Below are 15511 nucleotides of genomic sequence, written 5' to 3'. Positions count from 1 at the left end.
GAGGCCTAGACAGAAGGCCACGGAGCTGCGCCTGCCCCACGTGCGGCAGCATCCTAAGAAAGAGACATTGGAAGGGAATTGTATTGTAGCGAGTGAGAAACGAAGTCATAGCAAAAGGAGAGGAAACCAGAAGGAGTTCTGCCCTGTTAAAGGCTGCCTCCTTTCTGAGGCGCAGGATCCGGTAGCCGGAACACCGAGAGTCATCGTCTCCAAGCCTGGCTCCAGAGACCGGCATGACAGCTAGTTCCATATTAGTTGCCCGACCTTATACCCAGGAGGCACGGTGGCAACTGTGGGGGCCGGGGCGTGATAGAGTCCCTGTAAAAAGCCTCAGGCCATCAGTCATACGGGTTTGTCCTATCCTTACCATCAGGGGGACAGAGAGAAAGAGACATAACATCCAGAACATCAACAACAGTTGTGAGGACCTTACCGAGAAGCTCAGCAGGGAGGTACTACAACACACAGGCGCTAGAGGAAGGCTACTGATTTCCACCTGGATAAGGGGACTCTGGATTTGCCTTCAGACCGGCCGGACTTTGCCTACCCTGTGGTCTGTACCCTGGACTGTGGATGCTGAAGCCATCAGTAAAAAGGTAAAGAGACTGCAACCTTGTGTCCTCGTTCTTCACTGCGCCTCACACAATCCACCATCTACACTCTGGGAAGCCCAGGGGACATACTTCACCTGTGGGAAGGTACACCACCTAGCTGCCATCACATCATCCCCAGCGGACCCCTAAGCAGCGTCGGTCATCCTGACCGAATACCACAGGAGGCGTCATGAACATATCCCTTTAAAGACCTACCCCCGTTTGCAACGGACGTCCCTAGGGCTACGGACCGGGTCAGCCACCTTGACATCCCCCTTGAGAACTGAAGGGCCCGGCTTCGAGTACCCCACGGTCCTTGGGGGCGCTCCATTAACATCATGAAGGAGTAAGATAGGTCTAATGTAAGCATTACAAACTTTTAGAGTCTGATCACATTAAGCTGAAATCATCTCTGCAAACTGAATTCGCAAAGCCAATTGTGCAGACAGCACCTTTGAGTGGCAGAGCAATTCTTATAGGCACCTTGGTACATAAAGTCAAATGTATGGATAGCACCTTAGAACAGTAGATTTATGTAGATGGGTACTTGAAACTAAACAGCAACTTGGAACAACAGACCTGAGTCAACAGACTCTTATTGTAGTAGGGCAAATAATCTAACAGCAGCTTGGAACAGAAGAACCAAGACATCAGACATCAGGAAGGCATCTTGTTATAGCAGAACCAAATGTGCAAACAGCACTTTGGAACAGCAGAGCTGAGACAGCAGACAGACACCTTATTTTAAAAATATATGGACTAATATGCGGACTATATCTTGGAACAGCAGAGCTGAGATAGCAGATAAGGACCCTATTGTAATAGAGCCGAATTTGCCAACAGCGGGCAGGCACCTTATTATAGCAGAACCAACTGTGCGTGCAGCACCTTGGAACAGCACTGCTGAGATGTTGTAGAGCCAAATGTGCTGACAGCAAGCAGGCACCCTGTTATAGCAGAACTGTGGATACAGCACTTTGGAACAGCAGAGCTGAGATGTAAGACAGGCAACTTGAAGCAGAGCCAAGTGTTCAGACAACACCTTGGAACAGCAGAGCTGAGTTCAATCACATTTATCCTGTCCCGCAGTCAAAGAATACTGATGTGACTGCAGAACCTGGGTCTGTGAATTTAGTAGTGAGTAACCAAGTGTACCCAGAGCGAAAGGTGACACTGAATGGGAAGTACAGTAGTATATTTCTGGTTACATTTAATCAGATATTGCTTGCTGACATAAAAGAACACAATTTACACAGGTGTGCCCTTAAAGGATATACTAATCTAGAAGCCTTCTGGCCAGGAGGTGTAAACGGAGGGGCGGAAGCTCAAATACTATAGGAAAGGTAATTAGACTGCAATTCCTTTCTAATGTGCTATATACTGACTGAGGGGGTTCCCAAACTTTTGCACAGATCAAATTTTAGATTCCATTTTGTATCTATCCCAATCATTTTATTAAAAAAAGAGCATTAGTAGTTCTTTAAAGTTTTCACTTGCTGCTCACATTTGTCACTCAACAGAGCATTTAATTGGAGAAGGGGCGCCTAAGTTTTGCAAATATCAAAAGATTAATTTATTTTATTTAAGTAACTACATAATAACATAGATGTTTGTATTGCTTTGCATGCAGGAACTCAGAGAAACATAATGTAATTTTATACAGTATTAAGTTAAACTTTGCCCTATCATACCATGACATCCAGTATTTTACTATAATACTCTGCGCTGTGCTGCCCTTATTATACTATATTATGTATTATAGAATACTCAGTCATATATTTAACTCCATATTGATGGATGGATGTCTTCTGTATAAGCTGGAGTCTAATATATTATGTAACATTTGTTATATTGTATGTTTTATTTATCATAATATTTATTATAAATGCATGTTCCACATCTGATATAACCGGACTTCTTGCCATGTTGCACAGGACTTTGTGCACAAACTCATCCAGGGGCAGACATATCATTGGTGCAACACTTGGGGCCCATTTCTACCTCCAAAGCAGGTGCAATTTTGCATTTTTAGAAGATCGGGGGCTGCAAAGGACCCAAATATATTGTTCTTGCACAGGGGCCCTCTTCTGTCTGCGTCCACTAGTGTACTCATCATGTCTGCACCATATCAGTCACCTCCAGGGCTCATCCTGTGTCATTTGCCCAGGTCCTTCGCTTCTTCTTATCTAGAGAGCGCTGGGGAAGTGATCAGAGACTGAATCAATTACTATTTTTCATCTTTGACAAAGTAATTAGGACTGCAGCGGCTTGTTAATTCAGTGTGAATAGCCGGGCCGGTGATGGATGCAGATTTATAGGCAGTGGTGCCGGAGCATTGCAGGAGATTATCACAGCTCACAGGCAGATCATGGACACTACTCCCCAGAGACCGCTGTCCTCCCGAAATATTATAGCCCATCAGTGCCCTGAGACTGAGGCCTCTGGGATAATGGATGAGCCTCCGGAGATGCCCAACCCCTGCTGTGCTGCTGATTTCGGGGACAGGCACTTGCTGGCATCTTCAGTCCTTTTCATTGCAGACTGAAAATTGATATAGCAAACAATAATGGTAACACTACAGGGGGTCCTGGTGTTGCTTCCAATATATGAACCCTAAAATGCGGCTGTATGAAATCGGTTTAATGTTATATTTATGCTGCAGCAACGCTGAGAATGTGTATAATATGCCCTTAATGGGAACCTGTCAATGCATTTTTACATACAGAATTAGTGGTACGGCTGTATAGATGCTTGTTTACTAATAAAAATGATCCGATGTGCCAGTCATGAGAAATCTAGAGTAAAAGTCATATGTAAATCAGGCCGGGAGTGCACTGGGGGCGTGTCTATGCACTGTGATTACTTCTTCCAAATGCATTGACACGCCCCCAGTGCACTTCCAGACTAATTTGCATACAGCTTCTACTCTAGATCTCCCAGGACTGACATATCAAATCTCTACTAAAAATGTTATAATTGGGAGACAATTACTTATGCAGCCAAAACATTGCATCCATTATGTAAAAAACATGCAGTAAGGTTCCCTTTAATTATTAAAGGTCCTGGGAAGCAGCAAGCAGTCTACAAATCAAATATACTAGAAAGGGAACAGCAATCAGAAGAATAAATTTAAAACCTTGATCGACTTTTCATATTATATGAGCGTTAACCTGGTAGCTGGATTCCTGAATGGCGTATTTGATTAAAAGCATCACTTGGATAAAAAGTATGTGCCCCCTCTGCATTCCGACTGCAGGAGTTTTTATAACATTTCATTCTAAATCCACAGGTATTAATATGGAGTTGATCACCATTTTGTGTCTATAACTGCTCCCACTCCTCTGGGAAGATTTTGGAGGATGCCTGTAGAAATCTTTGCCTCGTCATCTGGAACATAATTTGTGATTTCTATCTCATCCCAAAGGTGTTCGATAGGGTGATATCTGCACATCAAGATAGAGAAGTGTGATCCGCCACTGCACAGAACACATCTCCTCCAGAGTCCAGTGGTGGCAGCTTTATACCACTCCATCCGACGCTCGGCATTGTGCTTGGTGATGTACGGCTGCATGCAGCTGCTCGGCCACAAAGCTCCTGATGGGGGCGCAGTGTTTGTACTGATACCAGAGGAGGTCTGGACTCTGCAGTTATGGAGTCAGCAGATCGATGGCGACTTTTCTGCCCTCTCCTCCTCAACACTCGGCCCCCAGCTCTGTAACATTACGGGGTCTCCACTTCGTGGCTGAGTTGCTGCGGTTCCTTCCACTTCTCAATAATATCACTCACAAGTGATGGGGGGGAAGATTTAGGAGGAACAAATGTCATGAACGGACCGGTTACCCCGTGCTCCATATTGGTGGTCACTTTCTCAGGGGGCTGCAGAAAGAAAACTACGCAACCTTTGTTATCTGTAAGGATAGAAACACATACTTCTGCATAGGAGCTGTATACCCAAAACGGTAGATGATTTTTAATCGACATTATTTGCAATTTTTTTGTTATTAACTTGGAAAAGAACAATAAAACATGATTTTGTATAAAATCTCTACACACCGTTTACAGTCTTGAGGCATTGACTCTTATTTCAATACATCACGCGTCCAGTTTATTGATGACGGAGCTGAACTCAACTGATGCAAAGTTGTGACCTTTATGCACCGGTCTAGATCCGGATCAGAAAACACTGTATTTAGGCTGAGTTTCCATATATTATTATTATTATTTATTATTATAGCGCCATTTATTCCATGGCGCTTTACATGTATGTATATTTCTATTATATTAGGATCAGTTTAGTAACTTTGTAGCATCCTGGTGAGAAATAAAAGTGGCCATATGAACAGAAACAAGTTCTTGGGGGGTCTTGGTTCCAACTCTGCTGCGGTGGAAAAATAGGGATTTTTGGGATCAGTTCCATTAGAGGGAGAAAAGGGAATAAATGCACATGGTAAATAGAAAGGAGCCTTTAATATTTTAATTTTCAGGCTCATTCTATGCATTGTTGCTGCTGTTTCCCCTATATTGAAACAAACCAGAAACATGGAAATAATAATAAAAAAAAAACAACTAATCAATCCTTTTTCAAGTGTCCTTCCCTGCCCCCCATAATAGGATTATTACAAGCGCAATCACCTAATGATCATCAGTATTATCTCTATTATTGCACTTTAAGTACTGGTGGGGTTTGGAGATAATCTTCAGGACCCTCCTCAGGGGGTAATTCATTTTACACACTGTCAGTTCATTGTCTCCTGTAAACAGTGATGGACTAAATAGTGTAATTATCTCTGCGCAGTCCCTGCATAGCCAGCCTGTCCTCTGATACTGGAGCACAGTGCTGTTAATAAGCTTCTGTAATACCAGGATTTTAGTTAGACACAGACAGTCTCTAATTACATGATGTAAAGTGATTTTACACCTCCTATTCTGTAGTGATTCATTTCCCAATTTATGCTAAAGACTGTCAGAGCTCCATTTTTCCAAACCAGTGCTCTAAAAAAAAAACAACAAAAAACCTGCAAAGACAGAAATGTATCTTCCTTAATCCACCACTAGAGGGTGCTCAGGAGCTTTCTGAATACTGGTGTGTCCATTGAGCTCCATAATAGGTGCAAAGTAGTGGCCAATTCAGGTGGATTCTTCATTTAAAATCCACAGAACTGATGCAGATCCATGTGTTTCCATGGTTACAGAACACAACAAGCAACCCATGTACAGTCTGATCCTGCAGTTATGTGTTACTAGTACTCTTCCATTCATCTGGAAAAAAAAAGCAGAGGAAGTAATAACTGACTGCAGCATTATGGATCTCTAATTTGGGAGTCACATTGGTCTGCACAGGAGCTGCAGACATTTGTATGTTTTCCTTTTCAAATCAAGACTTTTTGCAAAGTTGTTAATTAAATAATTGTATTTATTTATTTATTTTAGAATGCATGAAAGAAATTAAAATAAAGGTTAGAGCAACACATCACACCCAAATATCTAATTAACGCATTGTTACAGGAAAAACTAACAAACTATTTCATTATATATTATACAGGCTCCATATTCTCCATCAATGAGCAGTAAAATGTCATTTATTCTTTAGCAATTATAATAATTTTCAGACATTGATTTACTTGTCCAGTTACTTCTGTTATAACGCTGCTGCGCTATTATAATATTCTTAGCTTTATTGGCATTTTTTATTCATTTATTGTCTGCAATGTCTCCTTTTTTTCCAAGCCTCCCTCCTCTCCCCCATGTCCTTCCTCCCCTCTCTTGTCCCCCCATATTTCACCCCATCACCCCCTACCCCAATTCTCTGCAGTGCAGCCAGTTACACATTCTCGGTTACAACCTAAAGACCAGAAAAAAAATTCCATGTTTTCCTAATTTATCACTGAAACTCCAAGACCCAGAATGGAGGGAGGGGGTGCAGCTGTCCTCTCCGGCGGTTACGCCTGTGACGTCATTAGCGGCTTGTAATAACGCAGCGTTTATAGTTTATCGTCTTATTAATGTCCCGTTGATAGATATAGAATTGAGTCATTGTGCTGGGGCAGCAGGATCGGAAAAGACGCAAAGCTGCGAGTCAGCAAGAAAAAAACATGTATTAAATACCAGATATAACCCCTTCAGAACCAGCAAGGACCAATACAGGACAGGACCGATCCGACATCCGCCTAGATTTATAGAAATGGTTCTGGAAATTTATTTCATACCTCATCATCTCCTTACTCAAGAACAAAACAATAATAATAATAATAATCATATATATATATATATATATATATATATATATATATATATATATATATATACACACACACATATACATATATACACTCACATATATATATATACACAGACACCCGCATATACATATATACACTCACACCCATGTATATATATATATATATATATATATATATACACTCGTATATTACATACATATATATATACAGTATATATACACTCAAACACACACATAATATATATACATACACACACACACACATATATGTATATACACACACTGAAACACACACACACACACATATATATACACACATATATATTTATACTTATATATGTGTGTGTTACTATTTATGCATGTTAAATTATATATTTTTAAAACAAATGTATCAAACAAGTGAAAACATTCATAATTTAAATGTTAGAATCTAGAAGAATTCAGTTATTATAATTACTTAAATACGTTATTTTCCTATTTTAATTATTATGATTTTATCATTTGTATTTCCTATTATTATTTTGTCTTGCTATTTTATGTATTATTGTTTTGTTTTTTTTTTGGAACATAATGATGCTTATTATACAATTCGATTTTTTTTTATTACTGTTGTATTAATGTTACTATGCTACTCTTTTATTGTTATTACAATTGTTAGCCATCAGTATCTATTGCTGTATGCTTAATAGAAGGGGTAAATTAAACAAATCCGACATCACGTTTCTTCTTCTTTAAAAAAAAAAACAACTCCTCTATATTTTCGGTGTATCAATAGTTTGTCATTTAAAGTAATACAAAAAACAATCTAAGAAATCCCTATATATACATACATATATATATATATACATATATCCAGTATATATATACATATGTATATATGTTATATAACACCATTAATTCCATGGTGCTGTACGTGTGTGTGTGTGTGTGTGTGTGTGTGTGTGTGTGTGTGTGTGTGTGTGTGTGTGTGTGTGTGTGTGTGTGTGTGTGTGTGTCCACATGCATACACGCATATATATAAGTGCACTCACACATATATGCATATATGCACATCCATATATATTACATATATATTTATAATGTTATATATATTTAGCTGCACCAGCTGTCACCAGGTCCTGAGCTGTCAGTCCTATGTACATTCTCTGCAGCTGCAGATGTACTATATCCTTATGTCCTATGCAGATACATTATCTCAAAATAGTCCAAGGCTCTAGAATAAAGACACATCAGCCTTAGGTAAAAGTCCTCTAAATTATTAGGTCAAATGTCCTTTCTCCTTTGCTGTAAAATAAGAACTTGCCTTTAACTCTTTGCAGCTCGGTATAACATCCCACCCTGTTATATAAATGCCCTCTTAAAGCCGCCTCATTGCTAAATCCAGATCCAATTGGATAAACACCTGAATCCCAATAAGGGAAGCAGCGGTCTGCCACTGACTGGGCTCATTGCTGCCTCTGTGTTTAATGTACAGGGACGTGGTCGTGCTAAGCCCCCTCTAATGACTTCCTCCCTGTAGTAATCGCCCCCCTGTGACTCACGTTGTAGACGCAATCCCCCCGGATGACTGACAGCTCACAAGGCACTTGGAGGACGCTGTCCCTTTAAAATCTGAATGCAAGTGTAATGATTTATCAAACTCTTATTATCAAGAAAATGTCAGGCGAAGGGCACCTTGTGCTGCACTGACGCAAAGCCACACTTCTCCAGCAAGGTATACAAGCGTCTCCTCTCACAGGAGCTTCCAGTGTTCCTCACTCTGCAGCAAGTGGCGCCAGGACTCGGGCGGAGATGGTGAGTGCTGGACTCTTCACATCTGGGGGGATTTCTGAGGGTACAGTCCTCATCTCTGTACTGTCTGCGGGGTTTTATCGCTGGGGTGAGATGTCCATGTTGTGCGGAACCTGGGGCACTGTGAGGAGTGTTGGGGGTCGTGCTGTCTGTACTGATACATTTGGAGGGTCTCTCCATAGTGCTAAACTCTGGGAGACCTCTAAATAGGGTTTAACTTAGGGGAGCTATTGATAGTGCTGAACCCACTTTGAGATGTCCATAGTGTTAAAGTTAGAGGTCCTCCCAAATTGCTGGACCCTTGTTGAGGTGATATGTCCACAGTGCAGAACCTAGAGGAGATGTCCACATTGGTGAACCTAGAGGAGATGTCCACAGTGGTGAACCTAGAGATGTCCACATTGCTGAACCTAGAGGCGATTTCCACAGAGTTAAACCTAGAGGACATGTCTACAGTACTGAATTCTCCAGTAGAAGTCCATAGGTTCAACTCTCCAGAAACTGACCATAGTGCAGAGCCCAGGGAAGATGTCTACTATTCTGCATCATCCAGTATGTGTGTTCAGCAAAAACCTATAGCAATGCTGTAGTTGTGGTGCTGTCCACAGTGCTGAACCATCTGAACCTCCAGCTTCTATCCCCCGTGCTGTACCCCCAGGTGCAGTCTACAGTGCTGAACCCCCAGGTGCAGTCTACAGTGCAGAACTCCCAGTTGCTGTCTACAGTGCTGAACCCCCAGCTGCTATCCCCAGTGCTGAACCCCCAGGTGCTGTCTACAGTGCTGAACTCCCAGATGCTGTCCCCAGTGCTGAACCCCCAGATGCTATCCCCAGTGCTGAACCCCCAGATGCTGTCTACATTGCTGAACTCCCAGATGCTGTCTCCAGTGATGAACTCCCAGATGCTGTCCCCAGTGCTGAACCCCCAGGTGCTGTCCCCAGTGCTGAACTACCAGATGCTGTCCCCAGTGCTGAACCCCCAGGTGCTGTCCCCAGTGCTGAACTACCAGATGCTGTCCCCAGTGCTGAACCCCCAGTTGCTGTCTACAGTGCTGAACCCCCAGCTGCTGTCTACAGTGCTGAACCCCCATTTACTGTCCACAGTGCTAAAGCCCCAGATGCTGTCCACTGTGGTGAACCCCCAGTTGCTATCGCCAGTGCTGAACCCCCAGGTGCTGCTCAGAGTGCTTAGCTTCAAGGTGCTGTCTACAGTGTTGAGCCCCAAGTACAGTCTACAGTGCTGATCCCCCAGTTACTGTCCCCAGTGCTGAACCCCCAGGTGCTGCTGAATCCATCCTGCAGAGGACCACAGAGCTGATCTGCTCATTATTTCCTAATGGTGGGTAAGCTACCTGAGATTTCTGCAGTCTCAAAACTTATTCTGCATCTCTGCACTTACAGAAAACAGTCCGCAGTCCTGAACCTGCCAGTTTGGGATTTGTCCATTCTGCTCAACCTGCTCGGGCTTTCTACGTTTTTATTTAAGGACAAATATATACATTTCCTTTTCACTTGAGCATAGATCCGAATTCTAGGTAGAACACACAGCTCCAGTCTATCTATCTATCTATCTATCTATCTATCTATCTATCTATCTATCTATCTATCTATTTTTATTATCTATCTATTATCTATCTATATCAATCTATATATCTTTATCTCTATCTATAAATCTATCTATACATCTATCTAATTCTATATCTATTATCTATCTATCTATATCTATCTCTATCTATCTATCTGTTATCTATCTATTATCTTTTTATCTATCTACCTTTCTTAAATGCATTTATTTATCTTAAATGTGTTCACAACAGACACACACACTGGATAAATTCTGAAACAGATAATCAAACATTGATCTTTTGAAGTTTTGTAGGAAACATTTAGATTTGTCCAATTCTTCCTCCTTTCCGCTAGTTTATTCTCTGTATATATATTTCCGGCCACATTCACATTTACCTGTTATTCTCCTCTGTATATATAGTCCCTTTGTTCTGTGTACTCAGTTCTCCTTCTCTGTGTATACAGTCCCCGTTCTCTGTATATAAAGTCCCTCTTCTCTGTATATACAGCCCCTCCTTCCCTGTACATACAGCCCCCCTTCTCTGTATATAAAGTCCCCCTTCTCTGTATATACAGTCCCCTTCTCTGTGTATACAGTCCCCATCTCTGTATATACAGTCCCCATTCTCTGTATATACAGTCCCCATCTCTGTACATACAGTCCCCCTTCTCTGTACATACAGTCCCCCTTCTCTATATATACAGTCACCCTTCTCTGTACATACAGTCCCCCTTCTCTGTACATACAGTCCCCCTTCTCTGTACATACAGCCCCCCTTCTCTATATATACAGTCCCCCTTCTCTGTACATACAGTCCCCCTTCTCTATATATTCAGTCCCCCTTCTCTGTACATACAGTCCCCCTTCTCTATATATACAGTCCCTCTTCTCTGTACATACAGCCCCCCTTCTCTATATATACAGTCCCCCTTCTCTGTACATACAGCCCCCCTTCTCTATATATACAGTCCCCCTTCTCTGTACATACAGTCCCCCTTCTCTGTACATACAGTCCCCCTTCTCTATATATTCAGTCCCCCTTCTCTGTACATACAGTCCCCCTTCTCTGTACATACAGCCCCCCTTCTCTATATATACTGTCCCCCTTCTCTGTACATACAGTCCCCCTTCTCTATATATTCAGTCCCCCTTCTCTGTACATACAGTCCCCCTTCTCTATATATACAGTCCCTCTTCTCTGTACATACAGCCCCCCTTCTCTATATATACAGTCCCTCTTCTCTGTACATACAGCCCCCCTTCTCTATATATACAGTCCCCCTTCTCTGTACATACAGCCCCCCTTCTCTATATATACAGTCCCCCTTCTCTGTACATACAGTCCCCCTTCTCTATATATTCAGTCCCCCTTCTCTCTACATACAGCCCCCCTTCTCTGTATACAGTCCCCCTTCTCTATATATACAGTCTCCCTTCTCTGTACATACAGTCCCCCTTCTCTGTACATACAGTCCCCCTTCTCTATATATTCAGTCCCCCTTCTCTGTACATACAGCCCCCCCTTCTCTATATATACAGTCCCTCTTCTCTATATATACAGTCCCCCTTCTCTGTACATACAGCCCCCCTTCTCTATATATACAGTCCCCCTTCTCTGTACATACAGTCCCCCTTCTCTGTACATACAGACCCCCTTCTCTATATATTCAGTCCCCCTTCTCTGTACATACAGCCCCCCTTCTCTATATATACAGTCCCTCTTCTCTGTATATACAGTCCCTCTTCTCTGTACATACAGTCCCCCTTCTCTATATATACAGTCCCCCTTCTCTGTACATACAGTGCCCCTTCTCTGTACATACAGTCCCCTTCTCTATATATTCAGTCCCCCTTCTCTGTACATACAGCCCCCTTCTCTATATATACAGTCCCCCTTCTCTGTACATACAGCCCCCCTTCTCTATATATACAGTCCCTCTTCTCTGTATATACAGTCCCTCTTCTCTGTACATACAGTCCCCCTTCTCTATATATACAGTCCCCCTTCTCTGTACATACAGTGCCCCTTCTCTGTACATACAGTCCCCTTCTCTATATATTCAGTCCCCCTTCTCTGTACATACAGCCCCCTTCTCTATATATACAGTCCCCCTTCTCTGTACATACAGCCCCCCTTCTCTATATATACAGTCCCCCTTCTCTGTACATACAGCCCCCCTTCTCTATATATACAGTCCCCCTTCTCTGTACATACAGTCCCCCTTCTCTATATATTCAGTCCCCCTTCTCTGTACATACAGTCCCCCTTCTCTATATATACAGTCCCTCTTCTCTGTACATACAGCCCCCCTTCTCTATATATACAGTCCCCCTTCTCTGTACATACAGCCCCCCTTCTCTATATATACAGTCCCCCTTCTCTGTACATACAGTCCCCCTTCTCTGTACATACAGTCCCCCTTCTCTATATATTCAGTCCCCCTTCTCTCTACATACAGCCCCCCTTCTCTGTATACAGTCCCCCTTCTCTATATATACAGTCCCCCTTCTCTGTACATACAGTCCCCCTTCTCTGTACATACAGTCCCCCTTCTCTATATATTCAGTCCCCCTTCTCTCTACATACAGCCCCCCTTCTCTGTATACAGTCCCCCTTCTCTATATATTCAGTCACCCTTCTCTGTATACAGTCCCCCTTCTCTATATATACAGTCCCTCTTCTCTGTATATATCGCCCCAGCTTCTTATTTCTGTCGGAGTCTGGAACATTGTCCCCTCTTTTCTCCCTGATATAAAGGTAAGTATTTGCCTGTAAGGTCGCAGTGTCGGGACTGAGAGGGGTCGTAGGAAGAGACACGGGGGGATTGTGCGGAGTTTTGTCCCCTCCTGACTCTGCGGCTGCTGAGCGCTGAGTGACACAGAGGAAATGGGGCGGAAAATTAAAGAATCTTTGTACAACAATGAAGGGGCAGGAACCTGATCAGGTCGTGATGTGAAACCCAACCAGGGCCCGGGTCTCTGCCAGCACTGTAGATAATCCCATACACCCCTGGGCTAACAAAAATAATTAACCATTGCAAGGCCAAGAGACATGAATGAGGGCGGCTGAGTGCAGCAGATACAATGTTACCTTGCATCGCAGGTCACAACATCCCCCACAAGTGATATAAGAATCCCCTTATATTCCGCAGGACTACGTGAATCCAATGGATGTGAGGCAGAAGACAGTGAACAGCCCAGAGGGGGCTTCTCCAGGACTGATTGGGGGCGCAGGAGTTACCCAGCACAGCCCGGACAATGATGTCCCCCTACAAGCCTCCTCCAAATTGGCCAGGCTATCCCAATCTACTTCCAATGACAGCAAAGGATTTGAGGAATCCAAAGCCAGTGCCCTGGAGAGGTCTAGAACTGGGGGGTCGTGTAAGATCAGCACCCCAAGTCATGGCAACTTTGTCATAAGGAAAGACTCTGCGGATGGATTCCCACTGAAGGCTTCAAACATGACCGACATCAACGGGCAGAGTAACTCTGTGCACTGCAGGATTGTGCCCCTCCAGAGCGCAGAGGGCGACCCCAGCCAGAGCTATGGCAAGACCACCCTGGAGCAGAACAATGCCAGGGGGGGCTGGGTGCCCATGAACCAGAGCACGGTGGTCCTGGGCACAGACGGCAACACCTCAGTCCTATCCGGCAACCTCAGCGGGGTAAGAACCTCTAAGGACCTTATTATGTGTGCAGTGGGGGTGAGATGGGGAAGTGAGCGGCAAAGAGGCACAAGAGCTGGCACTCAGTGATCGAGGTCCCGGCAGAAAGTCCAGTGTTACATTCCTTGCAATAAATCGGGAGCTGCTTGTTCAAGTTTATAGATCTTTGCATTAAAAAAAATGCCGTAATGAGCAGAAGGGTTTTTGCTTTGAAAATTGTGGAAGCGAATTGTGCAGGAAAGAAGTCATAAAAGTCTATTCTGTATACGTCTGATCCCGGTATAGGCATGTACCGCATGCTGATGTAACCGATGTGTGTGCACTGATATAGCAGAAACCGATTTTAATTTTAAATACTTTCTGCAAAGCGAGAACTGACATTAATAAAAGAAATAGATTCATCTGCAGACCCCGAAAATATACAATGTCACTTATAATACCAAGAGCAATGCAATAAACACACATCCAACTCTGCTACATTTATAGATACTTTGTGTTATTTCATCCATCCATAGCAATGAGAAAACAAATTAAAAGAGTTAATTAATGTTTCTGTAACATCTATCTAATTATTTTCTATTATCTATCTATCTTCTATCTATCTCTTATCTATCTATTATCTATCCATTATCTATTTATCTATCTATTTATTATCTATCCATTATCTATTTATTTTCTATTATCTATTCTATCAATCATCTATTATCTATCCATCTATGTATTATCTGTCTATCTATTATCTATCTATTTTCTATCTATCTATCTATCTATCTATCTATCTATCTATCTATCTATCTATCTATTATCTATCTATTTATTTTCTATTATCTATTCTATCAATCATCTATCTATTATCTATCTATCTATTATCTATCTATTATCTATTTATTTTCTATCTAAATAACTTTTAAATAATTTATTTATTTTCTATTTATTTTATTTCTTTCTATATTTACAAAATTTATCTTCTAATTACTTATTAATTTCACTTATTTTCTATTTAATTATCTATCAATCAATCAATCAATCTATCTATTCTCTATCTATCTATCATTATATAACAAACATTTTGGGTTATATATATATATATATATATATATATATATATATATATATATATATATATATAATATGTATATTTTTAAAATACGTTTATCCCCAATGTAAGAGAAAACATTTTATGAAAAGTTAGGACAGTTGTCAGTGTATAAATCAGTCCTTTTGTTCTGGTTTTGTGAGATGTGTGACCTGATTCTCTTTTCTTAGGAAGATGATGGGGATGAGAATAAAGCAAGAGGGAACTGGTCTAGTAAACTGGATTTTATCCTTTCTATGGTGGGCTATGCTGTGGGCCTGGGCAATGTCTGGAGATTTCCCTACTTGGCATTTAAAAATGGCGGAGGTACAGTACTGATTGCTGTCACGTTGGAGATGATGGAGAATGCAGAGAATGTTCTGTACATGAAAAAATAATACATAAGAGCAAACAAATGGTGGTAATATTATATAAACCTGAACCCCAGAATTAAGGACTGTCCAGAAATATCTGGAGAACCTGGTGCTATTTGCAGCACTTTACTATATATAATATATGAGGCATGTGAGAGTAGGAGAGGCAGGGTGACAGGGGTGACAGTAGAAGAGTCAGGGTGACAGGG

At 41.9% G+C, this 15511-nt stretch overlaps 1 protein-coding gene across 1 annotated transcript in view; it reads left to right on the top strand.

Annotated features, from left to right (window-relative positions):
- The first annotated feature begins 8296 nt into the window (after positions 1-8296).
- The window catches only part of SLC6A5 (solute carrier family 6 member 5), a 65835-nt gene continuing 58620 nt past the window's right edge, over positions 8297-15511 (top strand). The window contains exons 1-3 of the mRNA XM_077287199.1: positions 8297-8625; positions 13341-13853; positions 15120-15255. Of these exons, the coding sequence (XP_077143314.1) occupies positions 8623-8625; positions 13341-13853; positions 15120-15255 (652 nt within the window). The 5' untranslated portion in view covers positions 8297-8622. The remainder of the gene's footprint in view (positions 8626-13340; positions 13854-15119; positions 15256-15511) is intronic.

The sequence above is a fragment of the Ranitomeya variabilis genome, chromosome 2, assembly GCF_051348905.1.
Source record: "Ranitomeya variabilis isolate aRanVar5 chromosome 2, aRanVar5.hap1, whole genome shotgun sequence".
NCBI lineage: Eukaryota > Metazoa > Chordata > Amphibia > Anura > Dendrobatidae > Ranitomeya > Ranitomeya variabilis.
Note: the sequence above shows the minus strand (reverse complement) of the source record. Positions and strands in the feature narration are given on the sequence as shown.